The 16,618-nt window shown below is 42.4% G+C and overlaps 1 protein-coding gene across 9 annotated transcripts in view; it reads left to right on the top strand.

Moving 5' to 3' along the window:
• Nucleotides 1-16,618, top strand: part of CTCF (CCCTC-binding factor) — a 62,870-nt gene that overhangs the window by 35,410 nt on the left and 10,842 nt on the right. For all 9 annotated transcript variants that reach the window (XM_051846940.2, XM_008257464.4, XM_051846943.2 and 6 more), the window contains 5 exons: nt 3,871-4,660; nt 5,008-5,178; nt 10,082-10,215; nt 15,709-15,829; nt 16,361-16,510. In XM_051846940.2, coding sequence (XP_051702900.1) covers nt 3,871-4,660; nt 5,008-5,178; nt 10,082-10,215; nt 15,709-15,829; nt 16,361-16,510 — 1,366 coding nt within the window. The remainder of the gene's footprint in view (nt 1-3,870; nt 4,661-5,007; nt 5,179-10,081; nt 10,216-15,708; nt 15,830-16,360; nt 16,511-16,618) is intronic.

Below are 16,618 nucleotides of genomic sequence, written 5' to 3' on the forward strand. Positions count from 1 at the left end.
ACTGAGAATAGGGGGCTAATGCAAATAAATAATGACAGAACAAACCAATCTGGCAACCCGACAGCCTAGAAAGTTTTCCCATTGGTCTTGTTTTGTTTTAAGATGTATTTATTTATTTGATAGAGTTAACAGAGAGGAAGGGAGGGAGGGAGAGATCTTCTATCTGCTGATTCACTCTCCCAGTGGCTGCAATGACCAGGGCTGGGCCAGACCAAAGCCAGGAGCCAGGAGCTTCATCTGAGTCTCCCATGTGGGTGCAGGGGCCCAAGGACTTGGACTGTCTTTCACTGCTTTCCCAGGAAAATTAGGGAGCTAGATCAGAAATGGAGTAGTTGGGGATCAAAGCAGTGCCTGTATAGGATACCAGCATTTCAGGCAGCAGTTTAACCTGTACCACAACGCCAATCCCAAGATCATTCACTTTTAATTTTCCAGCTGGGAAATCATATCATTTTGAGGAAAGTTTGTTTTTAATGATTTACTTATTATTTGAGAGGCAGATTGAGAAAGAGAGGTCTTCCATCCACTGGTTCACTCCCTAAGTGACTGCAACGGCTAGAGCCAGGAGCCAAGAGCTTCTTCTGGGTCTCCCATGTGGGTACAGGGGCCCAAGGACTTGAGCTGTCTTCTACTGCTTTCCCAGGCCATAGCAGAGAGCTAGATCGGAAGTGGAGCAGCTGAGACTCGAGCTGGCACCCAAATGGGGTGCTGGCGCCACAGATGGTGGCTTTACCTGCTATGCCACAGCACCGGTCCCAAGAAAATTTTAAGTGCAAAGTTATATGTTACTGTATCAGCAAAAACATTCAGAGCAAGATAAAGGCCAAAGAACCTCAGAAGGCTTTCTTATGCTTAGGATAACCTGGATCTGAGAGAGTTGGGTAGGACTTAAAATATAGAGCAGAAATGGGGAGATGGCAGTGAGGACAAATGTGTTCATGTGAAAAGACAGCTTCCCCTGCACCCGCATGGGAGACCAGGAAGAAGTACCTGGCTCCTGGCTTTGGATCAGCGGCCATATGGGGAGTGAACCAACGGAAGGAAGACTATTCTCTCTGTCTGTCTCTCTCTCTCTCTCTCATTGTCTAACTCTATCTGTCAAATTAAAAAAAGGAAGGAAGGAAAGAAAGAAGGAAAGAAAGAAAAGACAGCTTGACTAAAGGGAGAAGTGTGGTAGAGCCTAGCAAGACATAAATTTGAACGTTATCACTGCATCACACACTGAGGAGCTAGGAAGCTTGAAAGCCAGGAAGCCATTAAATGCATCATGTTTTGTTTTGTTTTTACTTTTCAAAAATAAAGGTATACTTGGTTGAGAAAATCAGGTCCTCCAATGAATCTTAATTTCTGCTCCTGGAAAGCATAAATAGTTTTCTATAGCCAACCCTATGAGGTATAGTCTTCAATTTGTGTAATTCAAAAGCATCCAAACTGTGACACAAGCAACACATTTTTCATGTATCTTACTATCCTTTCCTCTGTCCTGTGCTTTAAGTTGATTTTTACTCTCTCATAACTAATTCTCAAATGTGTTTATTTTACTTAACGATTCAACCCTTTGCCCTGTAGCGCATGTGTGTACACACACACACACACACACGCCCCTGCCTTTAAATGTCGTGCACATATTTCAGGGTTCCATTCAAATTCTGTTAATGAGACTTCTTACTGTCACAACTGCTGTTGTCATTTTTTTTTTTCAGATCTATGTAATTTTACTTTGGACTGTTGTGCCTATTTTGTTCTTTATGTTAGGTAGGACCAGGCTTTACCCCTCACTGTGGTCTCTGTACTACTACCTTGCAGTTCTCATTTAAGAAGCCTTTTCGGACTGCTATCATGGATATGTATTAAGGACGTATGCAGATGTCCAAGCTCATCAAAATGTATAATTTAGTATGTGTAATTTTTTGGTATTAAAAAAACCCTTTTTTAAAAAAAATTTATTTGAAAGGCAGTTAGAGAAAGATATCTTCCATCCTCTAGTTCACTCCCCGAATGGTCACAAAGGTTAGAGCTTGGCTGATCCCAAGCCAGGAGCTTCTTCCAGGTCTCCCATGTGAATGCAGGTGCCCAGGGACTTGGGACTTTCCCAGGCATATCAGCAGAGAGCTGGATCCAAAATGGAGCAGCCAGGACTCAAACCGGCACCCAAATGGGATGCCAGCACTGCAAGTGGTAGCTTTACCTGCCATGCCACAGATCCAGTTCCAAAAAAACTTTTTTAAGATTTATTTGGGGGCCGGCGCCGGCACACCGGGTTCTAGTCCTGATCGGGGCGCCGGATTCTGTCCTGGTTGCCCCTCTTCCAGGCCAGCTCTCTGCTGTGGCCAGGGAGTGCAGTGGAGGATGGCCCAAGTGCTTGGGCCCTGCACCCCATGGGAGACCAGGAAAAGCACCTGGCTCCTGGCTCCTGCCATCGGATCAGTGCGGTGCGCCATTGGAGGGTGAACCAACGGCAAAGGAAGACCTTTCTCTCTGTCTCTCTCTCTCACTGTCCACTCTGCCTGTCAAAAAAAAAAAAGATTTATTTGGGGCCAGCGCCATGACGCGGTAGGTTAATCTTCCACCTGCACTGCCAGCATCCCATATGGGCACCGGTTCTAGTCCCAGCTGCTCCTCTTCCAATCCAGCTCTCTGCTATGGCCTGGGAAAGCAGTAGAAGATGGCCCACGTGCTTGGGCCCCTGTACCCACATGGGAGACCTAGAAGAAGCTCCTGGCTCCTGGCTTCGGATTGGCGCAGCTCCGGCTGTTGCGGCCATTTGGGGAGTGAACCAACAGAAAGGAAGACCTTTCTCTCTGTCTCTTCCTCTCACTGTCTGTAACTCTACCTCTCAAATAAATAAATACAATCTTTAAAAAAAAAAAAAGATTTATTTATTTGACACACAGAATTACAGAGAGAGGTCTGCAGTTATCTAGAGTGAAGAGCAGAGCAAAGTATCAAATTCAGGCACTCCAGTATAGGAGGCCTACATCCTAACTTCTAGGGCAGACACTTGTACCTTGTTAATTCTTTGTGGTGGAATACTTGACCTTTAGGGTGTTCAGTATCGTCCCTAGGTTCTGCCCACTAGATTGCAGTAAGCACCTGTCATCCCAGTAGTGATAACCAAAAATGTTTCCATACCTTACCAGATGTCTTGAGACAAAGCCACCCCAGATTGAGAATCACCTGTCTATAGTTTGTCTCCATCTTTCCCATTTTTTTTCCTTTTGGTTATTTATTTCCACAAGAAATTAGGTAGTTAATCATGTAGTATATCTCTGAGTCTGAATTTCACTGATGTCATCCCTGTAGTGTCATTTAACATCTTCTGTCACCAATTTGCTGTTAATTGGTAATTGAATCCAGAGGTATCATTAGTTTTAAAGTTTTATTTTTTAAGATTTATTTATTTATTTGAAGGGTAAAGTTACAGAGTGGCAGAGGGAAGGAGGGAGGGAGGGAGGGAGAGAGAGAAAGAGAAGGGAAGATGTCTTCCATCCGCTGGTTTACTCCCTATATGGCTGCAACGGCCGGAGCTACGCCAATCCGAAGCCAGGAGCTTCTTCTGGATCTCCCACATGGGTGGCAGGGGCCCAAGGACTTGGGCCAACTTCTACTTTCCCAGGCCATAACAGAGAGCTGGATCAGAAGTGGAGCAGCCAGGATTCAAACCAGAGTCCATATGGGATGCTGGTACTACAGGTGGCATGTATTCTATGCCACAGTGCCGGCCCCTTCATTAGTTTTAGATTTTTTGTTTGTCAGGATTGCTTCTTAGGTGGTGTTTTTTCCTTCCATTAGGTGGTCATATAATGTCTGTTGTCTTTTTAAATATTAACCATTGATACCTAATTCAATCTGTGTTCTCCCTTAATAAAGGAAAAGGAAATGGAAGGTGAGGCAGTTGAAGCTATCGTGGAAGAGTCTGAAACTTTCATTAAAGGAAAGGAGAGAAAGACTTACCAGAGACGCCGGGAAGGGGGCCAGGAAGAAGATGCTTGCCACCTACCCCAGAACCAGACTGATGGGGGTGAGGTGGTGCAGGATGTCAATAGCAGTGTACAGATGGTGATGATGGAGCAGCTGGATCCTACCCTTCTTCAAATGAAGACTGAAGTAATGGAGGGTACAGTGGCTCCAGAAGCAGAGGCTGCTGTGGACGATACCCAGATCATAACCTTGCAGGTTGTAAATATGGAGGAACAGCCCATAAACATAGGAGAGCTTCAACTTGTTCAAGTACCTGTTCCTGTAACGGTACCTGTTGCTACCACTTCAGTAGAAGAACTTCAGGGGGCTTATGAGAATGAAGTGTCTAAAGAAGGCCTTGCAGAAAGTGAACCCATGATATGTCACACCTTACCTTTGCCTGAAGGGTTTCAGGTGGTGAAAGTGGGGGCCAATGGAGAGGTGGAGACACTAGAGCAAGGGGAACTTCCGCCTCAGGAAGATCCCAGCTGGCAAAAAGACCCAGACTATCAGCCACCAGCCAAAAAAACAAAGAAAACCAAAAAGAGCAAACTGCGATACACAGAAGAGGGCAAAGATGTGGATGTGTCTGTCTATGATTTTGAGGAAGAGCAGCAGGAGGGTCTGCTGTCAGAGGTTAATGCAGAAAAAGTGGTTGGTAATATGAAGCCTCCAAAGCCAACAAAAATTAAAAAGAAAGGTAAAATGAGCTTATGCATAATAATCTCATAAAACTTTGGTGATAAAGCATACAGTATAGTGCATGTACAAGTTGATTTGCATTGAATGTATTTTTAAAGATTATTAATGGGTACCAGTTTTTTTAACTGACCTAAAGTGAATTTATTTCCAGAATGAGTATCTTTTTGTTAAGTGCCAGAAAAAAAGAATTAAATCTGTTGTGATGTGAGATAATTGTGACTTACTGTAACTTATATGTAATTTAGTTATAAAAAGCTAACCAAATGTTATTTGGAAATTTAAGATCAGGATTAATCTTAATACTTTGAAACTATGCAGCAAGTAAGTGTTTTATTTTGCATATAGGTGTAAAGAAGACATTCCAGTGTGAGCTTTGCAGTTACACGTGTCCACGGCGCTCAAATTTGGATCGCCACATGAAAAGCCACACTGATGAGAGACCACACAAGTGCCATCTCTGTGGCAGGGCATTCAGAACAGTCACCCTCCTGAGGAATCACCTTAACACACACACAGGTGCTGGATAAGAATGGTGGGGGCTACAACATAGCAAAGGTTCAGATTTGGGTTTTAAGTATCACCCAGGCTGCTTGCAGTGGGAAGTTAAAGAAGAAAAATGTTTGTTATTTCTTATGTATACTTTTTGTAATGTTGATTTTATTGGAAGCAGATGCAGTAAGTTACAGGCAAATGTGAAAAAAAAAACTTAGTAGGAAATAATCCAAATTATATAAGGCAGATGATCCAGAAAAAGTCCATCCTAAAGACTTTGTTATGTTGCTGAGGTTTTAACAGCAATGACAAAAATGACCCCCAAAAGTCCCAGGAATCAGTGCCAGGCACTATGAGGAAGAACTTTAGAAATAGAAGTGAAACCCTGCCTTTGCAAAAACCATAGCATTTTCTGTTTCTGGTTATTTTATCTCAAGGAAAACACATAATTCTTACTTTCAGTGGAAAATTTAAGGCATCTTTCTGGCAGTTCAAACATTTATTCATTTAAGTGCCATATATATTTTAGTTTCTTTCTTTCTTTCTTTCTTTCTTTCTTTCTTTCTTTCTTTCTTTCTTTCTTTTTTTTTTTTTTTTTTTTTGACAAGCAGAGTTAGAGAGAGAGGAGAGAGACAGAGAGAAAGGTCTTCCCTCCGTTGGTTCACCCCCCAAATGGCCGCCACGGCCGGCGTGCTGCACCAATCCAAAGCCAGGAGCCAGGTGCTTCCTCCTGGTCTCCCATGCAGGTGCAGGGCCCAAGCACTTGGGCCATCCTCCACTGCACTCCCGGGCCACAGCAGAGAGCTGGATTGGAAAAGGAGCAACCGGGACAGAATCCAGCGCCCCAACCGAGTGTGGAACCCAGGGTGCCAGCGCTGCAAGGCAGAGGATTAGCCAAGTGAGCCAAAGTGCCATATATATTTTAATTAGGTATTCAGGTATTCTGATTTTAGTTTCTTGTTGACTGTGACAAGATTCCAGGAGGTCACAGAGGGACTCTGTGCTGGACCTTTCTTTAGATTCTCTTGTGGACTCTTTAAATTTTCTTTCCTTTTTTAAGATTTATTTATTTATTTGGAAATCAGAGTTACACAGAGAGAAGGAGAGGCATAGAGAGAGAGAGGTCTTCGATCTGCTGGTTTACTCCCAACTGGCTGCAATGGCCAGAGCTGCACTGCTCTGAAGCCAGGAGCCAGGAGCTTCCTCCAGGTCTCCCACACAGGTGCAGAGGCCTAAGGACTTGGGCCATCTTTCACTGCTTTCCCAGACCATAGCAGAGAGGTGGCTAGAAGTGGAGCAGCTGGGACTTGAACCAGCACCCATTTGGGATGCTGGCACTGCAGGTGGTAGCTTAACCCACTACACCACAGTGCCAGCCCCTTTATTTTTATTTTTATTTTTTTAAGATTTATTTATTTGAAAGAGATAGAGAGGCAGAGGCCCAGGCTGGAGCAGGGAGGGTCTTGCATCTGCTGGTTCACTCCCCAAATGGCTGTAACAGCCAGAGCTGGGCCAATCTGAAGCCAGGAGGCCAGGAACTTCTTCCAGGTCTTCCCACGCAGGTGCAGGGGCCCAAGCACTTGGGCCATCTTCCACTGCTTTCTCAGGCTATAGCAGCGGAGAGCTAGCTTGGAAATGGAGCAGCCGGATCTCCCTCATATGGATTGCTGGCATTGCAAGTGGTGGCTCTACCTACTAAGCCAGAGCACTGGCCCCTTGTATTTTCAGTGTAGCTACTTAAACCATTTTTCACACAGAATGGCTTTTTTCTTTCCATATTTCCCACCTCATTAAAAAATTTTTATTTGAAAGGCACAGAGGTCTTTCACCCACTGTTCCACTTCCTATATGGTGGCAACAGCCAGGGCTGGGCCAGGCTGAAACCAGGAACCTGGAGCTTCTTCTGGGTCTTCTACATGGGTTCAGGGCCCAAACACTTGGACCACTGCTTTCCCAGACCCGTTAGCAGGGAGCAGGATCAGGAGTGGAGCAGCTGGATCTTGAACTAGCAACCATATGGGGTGCTGGCATCACAGGCAGAGGCTTAACCTACTATGCCATAATGTAGGCCCCTGAAGATAATTTGACAGGAGCATAGAACTAAGTAAAAGAAGCTGATCCCATGATAGAACATTGCAAAATGGGTATGCTTTCCTGTGGATACTTAGTGTCCTGGTCTAGTCCTCAGTTTTGTTTTGTTTTAAAGATTGATTTGAAAGTGTTAGCGAGAAATTGAGATTGGGATGTTCCATCCACTGGTTCACTCCCCATGTGGCCGGTTGGAGCTAGGCTTAAGCCAGGAGCCAAGAGCTTCTTCTGTATTTCCCAAATGGGTGCAGAGGCACAAGCACTTGGGCCGTCTTCTGCTGTTTTCCCAAGTTATTAGCACGGAGCAGAAGTAGCATAGCCAGACTTGAGTGGCACCCGTATGGGATGCCAGTGTCTCAGACAGGCAGCGGCTTTACCTGCATGCCACAACACCAGCACTCTATTTCTTGGTTTTGAAAGTAAGAAGTCAGTCTGGTTATTCAGGGCTGGTTTTCCAGGACTGATTCATATACTAATCACACCTGTGAAATTCAAAAGCATACCAGAATGAGAAGTATACCTTTTCATTTTCTAAATGTAGTCATAAAATTGCATTCTAGGGAATGCCCTTGCCTATGTCAAGATGTTGTAACAAATGAAAGGTGACACAGTGAACATGGACCTTGAGCAGAGGGACATAGATGGTCATGTGGTGCAGCCTGATGGAAATCTCTGCCCTTTAGGAATGTCCACTGCGCTAACTGCAGTGTTTATGTCTACCAGACACAGACCTCTTTTCTCTCCCCTAGAAAGAACTGGGAAAACACCAGCAGTTATTTTTCAGCCTACTTTCCCCTAACAGAGTACATGTTGCTTTTCTTCTCTTGTTCTACTTTTCTGTAGCACCGGAATTTATACACTTTTCACAAAAAATGTCCTTCACTTCTGTATCCTTAGGGGTACTGAAGTAGCAAATTGAGTGAGCAAATTCACATTCGTTGGCATTTCGCAGGTCCTATACGTTCTAGCCCTATGTCTCTCTTCATTCTCTAGATCATTTCTGTAGGAGGCTTGCCCCTCAATTACATTGTGATTTTTTTTTTCCTGATTCTATTCTCAAATGCAACCATCCTTTTTTATTTAAGATTTATTTATTTGGAAAAGTCGGAATTAGAGAGAGACATCTTCCATCTTGAGTTTCATCCGGGTCTCCCATGTGGATGGCAGGGGCCCAAGCATTTGGGCCATCTTCCACTGCTTTTCTCAGGCCATTAGCAGAGAGCTGGATCAGAAGTAGAGCAGCTGGGATGTGAACCAACTCCTACATGGGATGTCAGCATCCCAGGTGGTGGCTTTACCAGCTACACAACACCAGCCTCAGTCAGCTTTCCTTTGTTTTGATTACCTTGCTGTCACCCTTTTACCTGCTGCCCACAATTAGAGATGGTCACTTCTTTCTGAATAAATCTAAGAAAACAACACTGTAAGACTGTCAGCTTTATCTTCTTAGTGGTGTTATACCTGAGCATGATATTTGTAATATAGAATATAAAGTGGGTGGTAAAGATCCACCAGAGTCACCATTTAGAGAGTGAATGTTTATCCTGTTGTTAAAATGCCCACATTCTACATCAGAATGCCTGGGTTTAATTCCTAGTTTTGGCTCCTGACTCTAGTATCCCTCCATTGCAGACCGTAGGATGTTGTGATGGTTCAAGTAATTGGGTTCCTGCCATTCACATGGGAGAACCAGCTGTTATGGTCATTTGGGAAATAGATCAATATGTGGGGAAGCTCGCTCACTTGTTCTCTCTCTTTCTGCTTCTCAAATTTAAAAAAAAAAAGTGATCAGTTATATTATGGAGATGTTATGTGAGGATATAAACACTTTATTTCAGTGTAAGATAAGATAGAGAATATATTATTAGTTTATAAATGTGCTTAAATATTGTATGAATTGACATTTGGACACATTCATAATATTAGACATTAATATTTGAAAGTGACCTATTTAAATCACATAAAAAAGCAATACTACTTTTGTAAAGCCTTTGATAAACCACTCACTCCTTATCAAAATAAATTTATATTTTTACAGAGTAACTAGTGTGTGTGTTTTAAAAAGGGCAGGGATTGTGGCACAGTCAGTTAAGCTACTGCTTGGGATGCCTGCATCCCATATGGATTGCCTGGTTCTAGTCTTGGCTAATCCACTCTTCCCAAACAGCTATTTATTACTATACTGGGAGGCAGTGGGTGATGGCCCAAGTACTTGGGTTTTGCCATCCACATGGGAGACCATGGCTTCACCCTGGCCTAGCCCTGGCTATTGTGGGCAGTTCGGGAAGTGAGCCAGTATATGGCAGATTTCTCTGTCTCTCCTTCTGCTTGTCATTCTGCCTTTCAAATAAGTAAATCTTTTTCTAAAAAGGTTTCAGAATATGAAAAGTTCAATGATCCTATTTGTGTAATCATAACACAGTAAGATTTGCTATGCAAAAGAATCTAGAGTCAAAAAGCCATTATTTCTGTGACTTGTGATTGGTAAAACAACAGGGGGTGAAAAGTGTTATATTTTAGCAAGAGTTGAAACACAATGGAGTTTTCTTTTTAATTCATGGTAACCAGGGTATTCACAAAATAGGAAAAGAATTATTTATAATCTAAGGCAACAGGTCCAAATGGGTAATTAAGAGAAACTAAATATTCTAGTATCCTAGGATTGTTGTTGTAAATTCACTTGGGCTTTCCCATAAGTTTTTGAGCTACTTTCAGACTAATGCAAAGTTAATGGGTTGACTAGGGTCCAATGTCATTCAGCAGTTCTGTTACACAGTGAACTCTTTATCGCTATCTGTGCCCTTTATCTTGCTCTTTTGCTATGCCCTTCTTTCTCTAGGTACTCGTCCTCACAAGTGCCCAGACTGTGACATGGCCTTTGTAACCAGTGGAGAATTGGTGCGGCATCGTCGTTATAAACATACCCACGAGAAGCCATTTAAGTGTTCCATGTGCGATTATGCCAGTGTAGAAGTAAGTGTTCAGTTCCTCCTCGGTACCTTTCTTAGGCAGATCGTGATTCCAGGAAAGGATCTAACAACCCAAACTGGCTTTAAGATGAGGTAGAAAATCTTACTAGATTGGGAACCTCCCCAGATACACTTCTCCCAAGAAAAAATGAGTATGAAATATTTACGTGTTGGAAAGAGTACTAATTCCACATGTTATAGGCAAGTTCTGCCAAACTTGGAATAAATAAAATTAGTGCACCCAAAGTATTTAAAAATTGAAGACTCGTCAGCTTCATTATTTGAGACTATCTTGTTACCAGATCTGGATAAGGATATCTGAATGTTAATCTCAAATAGCAAAATTTACAAATGAAATTATTAGCTAACCAAAGTCAGTGATAAATTTTTAAAAAAGAAGTGGTAATTCATTGTTTCTAATATGCAAGGATAGTTTAAGAATTAGGAAGTTACTGGTGTATATTACATTGAGGGATTACAGAAAAGCTATATGAAACTACTAATTCAATACTCACACTTCTTTGTAAAATCCTAGCAAGTTAAGAGAAGAAAACTTCTTTAATGTAATACATACTGGAAAACTATAGTGAACCTATCCAGAAATAATATTCACATTAAAAATTTATAACATTGACAATACAGATATCCATAGTGAATGTTACTGTTTAAACATTGTACTTGGAAATCCTAGCTAATAGAATAAAATGCTAAATTTAGACTAAACTGTCATTTCTTAAAGACATATTTGCTTACAGAGAAAATCGGAGAGTACCAGCTGAGAAACACAGAGCAGTAAAAGTTCATTTGGTTGGCCAGATACAAGATAAGTATACAGAAATCAGTAACTTTTTTGGTGCAGTGGCTTAAAGTTCCCCACTTGTGACGCCAGCATCCCATATTGAAGCACAGGCGTAAGGCCCAACTGTTCTGCTTCTGATCCAGCTTCCTGCTAATGTGCCTGGGAAAACTGCAGAAGATGAATTAAGTACTTAGGCCCTTGTCACTCATGTAGGAGACCAGGATGGAGTTTTTGGCTTTTTGCCTGGCTCATCCTTGGCTGTTAGGGCCATTTAGGTAGCAGTGGCTGAAACACTTGAGCCATTCTCTGCTGCTTTCCCAAACACCTTAGCAGGGAGCTGGATTGGAAAGCAGAGCAGCCAGGACTTGAACCAGCGCCCATGTGAGATGCCATTGTCGCAGGCAGCAGCTTAAATCCACTGTGCCACAATGCCAGCCCCAGTAATCAGTAACTTTTTTTAATATATAAGATTGATTTATTTGAAAGGCAGAGTAACAGAGACAAGTCTTCCTTCCACTGGTTCACTCCCCAAATGACTGCAACGGCCGAAGGAAGGAGCTTCTTCTGGGTCTCTCATGAGGGTGCAGGAGCCCAAGGACTGGGCCATTTTCTGCTGCTTTTCCAGACCATAGCAGAGAGCTAGATCAGAAGTGGAGTAGCCAGGACTTGAACTGGTGCCCATATGGGATGCTGGTACTGCAGGTGGTGGCTTTACCCACTATACCACAGTGCCAGCCCCAAAATGAGTAGCTTTATTCTACAGATTGAATATCCCTTGTCAAAAATGCTTGGAACCAGAAGTGTTTTCAATTTTGAATTTTTCAGATTTTAAATATTTGCATATATATATGTATGTATATAATGAAATATTTTGAGGATGAGACTCACCTCTAAACACAAGATTTATTTATGTTTCTTATACATGTAACCCAAGGTAATTTTGTGAAATATTCTTAGTGCACCTGTGTTTGTTTGTTAAATTTATTTTCATGTTATTTGAGAGACAGAGACAGAGGCAAACAGCTTCCCTCCCCTGGTTTACACCTTGAATGCTTCCAACAACCAAGACCAGGCCAGGCTGAAATCAGGTGCTCAGAATTCAGTTTGAGACTTTCATGTGGGTAGCAGGGATCCAAGTACTTGAGACCTCTGCCTCCTGGGGTGAGCAAATCTGAGGCAGGATTCAAATCTAGGCATTCCGTTATGGGATGTTAGTGTCTCAAACTGCACCTTAACCACTGTTCCAAATGCCCATCCCTGGACCTGTGTTTTGTGGATTTTTATTGTTTTTAAGATTTTAATTATTTGTGAGGCAAAGTAATAAAGAGGTAGAGACAGAAATTTTCTGTCCACTATTTTACTCCCCAAATGGCTGCAACAGACAGGGTTGGCCAGGCAGAAGCCAGAAGCCAGAAACTTCATCTGGGCATCACATGGGTGTCAGGTGCCAAAGTACTTGGACCATCGTCTGCTGCTTTCCTAAGCACATTAGCAGGGAGCTGGATCAGAAATGGAGCAGCCAGGACTTGAATCAGTGCTCTGATAAGGAATGCCAGCATCCTATGGGGAAGTTTAACCTGCTATGCTACAACTCTAGTCCCTGCACCTGTCTTTTAACTAAAACTCATTACATGAAGCTAGGTATGGAATTTTCCTTTTAGAGCACTATGTAGGTGGTCAGAAAGTTTCAGATTTTTTTTTAATGATTCATTTATGTATTTGAAAGTCAGAGTTACACAGACAAAGAAGGAGAGGCAGAGAGAGAGCAAAGTCTTCCATCTGCTGGCTCACTCCCCAGTTAGCCGGAGCAACAGCTGGAGCTGTACTGATCCGAAGCCAGGGGCTTCTTCCAGGTCTCCCACGAGAGTGCAGGGTCCCGAAGACTTGGACCATCTTCTACTGTTTCGCAGGCCGTAGCAGAGAGCTGGATCAGAAGTGGACTCAAACCGGTGCCCATAAGGGTTGTCGGCACCACAGGCAGCGGCTTTACCTGTTATGCCACAGCGCCGGACCCAAGAAGGTTTCAGATTTTTTGAAGCATTTGGATTTTGGTTTTTCAGATTAAGGAAGTTTAACCTATACTAGCAATTGTAGAAAGCTATGAAATTGTTCACATTCTAATAGCAACAAAATGATAGCATAAACAAAATAGAAAAAAAACATTATCTATGATACCCATGTGATGAAAAAGGACATGAATGAATGAAGACATTAAATGTCCAGCCAAGGGGTTTGTGTTGTGGTATAATGGGTAAAGTCATTGCCAGTATCCCATATAAACACTGGGTCATGTCCTGGCTGCTCCGCTGCTGCTTTTTTTTTTTTTTTTTTTTTTATTATTATTATTATTAAAGATTATCTTTTTTTTTTATTCGAGAGAGTTACAATTTAGAGTTACAGAGAGAGGGAGAGGTAGAGAAAACAGCTTTCCATTCTCTGGTTTACTCCCCAAATGGCTGCAATGGCCAGAGCTGGGCCAATCTGAAGCCAGGAGCTTCTTCCAGGTCTCCCATGTGAGTGTGGGTGCCTAAGCACTTGGGCCATCATGCACTGCTTTCTCAGGCCATAGCAGAGCGCTGGATCAGAAGAGGAGCCGAAGGGATATGGGATGCTGGCACTTCAGGCGGAGGCTTAGCCCACTACACCACAGTGCCAACCCCTGTTCCACTTTTGATCCAGCTTCCTGCTGATGGCCTGGGAAAGTGTCAGAAGATAACCCAAGTGCTTGAGCCCCTGCCACCCACATGGGAGACCTGGATGAATCTCCTGGCTTCAGCCTGGTCCAGCCCTGGCTGTTGGGGCCATGTTGGGAGAGAACCAGTGGGTGAAAGATTTCTGTTATTCCTTCTCTCTATAACTGACTTTTAAATAAACAAATTAATCTTTTTTAAAAGTTACTTAGCTAAGAAAAATTTGAAAATAGGAGTTACTGGATATTGTAAAACTATACAGTAAATGAAGACGATGCAGTATTGAAACAGGACTAGATTAATAGTTTATTGGAACAGAACAGGCCTAGTGCATATAAGAAATCAATAGATGACAAGTGGGCAAGTCTTTGCATTCAGAGACTTTCAGTAAAACTGTTAGGACAATTATTTGACTACTTAGCATGTGTGAAAATTTGGTATGTAACAAATCTTCAAATTAGAAGTTTGTGAAAAGTTTGAATGAAGCATTAGTGAGTGTTGAAAGCATTCTTTAAAATCAAGTTTGAAAAATCTTGTTTTGGGGCCAGTGTGGCACAGGTTAAACTGCTGCCTGTGATGCCAACATCCCATATGTGTGCTGGTTCGTGTCCCACCTGTTCGACTCCCAGTCCAGCTACCTGAAAATGTTCCTAGGAAAGCAGCAGATGATGATCCAAGTACTTGGATTCCTGCCACCCACGTGGGAGACCTGGGTGGATTCCAGACTTCTGTCTTTAAGTCTGGCTCAGTCCTGGCTGTTGCAGCTGTTTGGGGAGTGAACAGGCAGATGAAAGATCTCTCTGTGTGTCTGTCTATTTCTCTCTAACTCTACCTTTAAAATAAATAAATCTTAAAAAATAATTTAAAAAAAGTCACTGTTTTTAAATAAGAGTCCCTAGCAGAACTAAAACATGATCAATGATGAGAGCCTTTTAGTGCTTGAATTTTCTAGGAAATACTAATCATAGGAAAACTGGCGGAGAGGATTGAAATGCATTTGCAGTAACTAGTTTAAAATTTGGACAAAAATCTATAAATAATGTATTCATTATGTTAAAACCATTAGAGAAGGGCCCGTGTTGCCATTGCCTACAATACTGGCATCCCGTATGGGTGCCGGTTAGAGTCCCTGCTGCACCACTTCCAATTCAGCTCCCTGCTAATGCACCTGGGGAAACAACAGAAGATGGCCCAAGTGCTAAGCTCCTGGCTTCTGGCTTCTGGCTTCTGGCTTCAGCCTGGCCCAGCCTGGATTATTGCAGCCATTTGGGAGGTAAACCAGTGAATGGAAAACATCTCTCTCCCTCTCTCTAACTCTGCTAAAATAAATAGATAAATCTTTAAAAAAAAAAAAAAAGGTTAAGAGAAAACTTCAAATATATAAAGAAGTAAATGGAAGAGTATTATATACCCCATGTACCTATCACCTTGCTTAAACAATAACTAGTAATGAAAAATCTTGACTCATCTGTGCCTGTATCCATTTACCTCCTTCCTTTGGATTACGATAAGGATCTGAGAAGCAAGGGTTATAAATAGTGAAGAGGAAAAAACAGTCTTTCAAACTTTTTAGGTACTTTTTTAAATGAGGTAGGTTTTTTTGTTGTTGTTGTTTTTCGTTTTTTGATTCTTTTTCCATTCCTTGGTTCACTCCCCAATTGGCCACAGTGGCTGAGGCTGGGCCAAGCTGAAGCCAGGAGCTTCTTAAGAGTCTTCCACGTGGGTGGCAGGGGCCCAAGCACTTGGGCCATCTTCTGCTGCTGTCTCAGGTACATTAGCAGGGGGCTGGATGAGAAGTGAAGCAGCCAGGATTCCAACAAGTATTCGTGTGGGATGCTAGTATTGCAGGCAGTGGCTTAACCTGCTGTGCCACAGTGCCAGCCTCTAAACTTTTTCTGTATTCTGAACTTTGATGCCCTAAAACTAAGCTTTTGTACCTAACCTATGGTGCTATGTTAAGATATACATTAATGGAAGTGTAAGAGGTTTTGTTGCTTTCATGTTTCAGGTTAGCAAATTAAAACGTCACATTCGCTCTCATACTGGAGAGCGGCCGTTCCAGTGCAGTTTGTGCAGTTATGCTAGCAGGGACACATACAAGCTGAAAAGGCACATGAGAACCCATTCAGGTAAGAACTCCCTTCCTTGTATTTATGAGCTGCTTTTCAGTGGATCCCATGGAATCCCGTGGACCAGTCATTACCCTCATTGCTTTCCTGATGGAAGACTGACATGAAAGTAGTATTTAATTGACAGCACTCTTCTCTGGCATGTCTTCTGAATTTATTGTTCTAATGACACGTTAGTAGATTTTGCTTTGTTTTACTTGAGCTTTTCAAGTTCAGTCTTTTTTTATTAAGAAGAAAAACTTTTAAGAGCTCCACATAGTCTTTCCCCAAAGGTAAGTACTGTCAAAAAGCTACTCTCCCTAATGTGGAGGATTCCATGGCAGAGCTGAACAGAGCTGAGGTGGCCAGCAAGAGTTTAGGGCTTGCCAGCTCTGAAGACTGGTATGAACTGGGCACTGGCCCTGAGCCTCAGCCTTCCTGAGTAAGATGAGAGTCTATAGCCTACCATATCTGCCCCCTGAAATGCCCTTCAATCAAATTATAGAATTTATTCACTTCATTTAATTTGTTCATTCTGTATTTCCTTTTAAGGGGAAAAACCTTATGAATGTTATATTTGTCATGCTCGATTTACCCAAAGTGGTACCATGAAGATGCACATTTTACAAAAGCACACAGAAAATGTGGCCAAATTTCACTGTCCTCACTGTGACACTGTCATAGCCCGAAAAAGTGATTTAGGTAAGTAGACATTTTTTTGCTCATTTGATCTTCACAACAACCATATGAAGAAATCAAGATATATGTTAATCTAACTTGATAGGTGATATCCCTGAAAGCCAGAGGGCT

Source organism: Oryctolagus cuniculus, chromosome 18 (genome assembly GCF_964237555.1).
Source record: "Oryctolagus cuniculus chromosome 18, mOryCun1.1, whole genome shotgun sequence".
Classification (NCBI taxonomy): Eukaryota; Metazoa; Chordata; class Mammalia; order Lagomorpha; family Leporidae; genus Oryctolagus; species Oryctolagus cuniculus.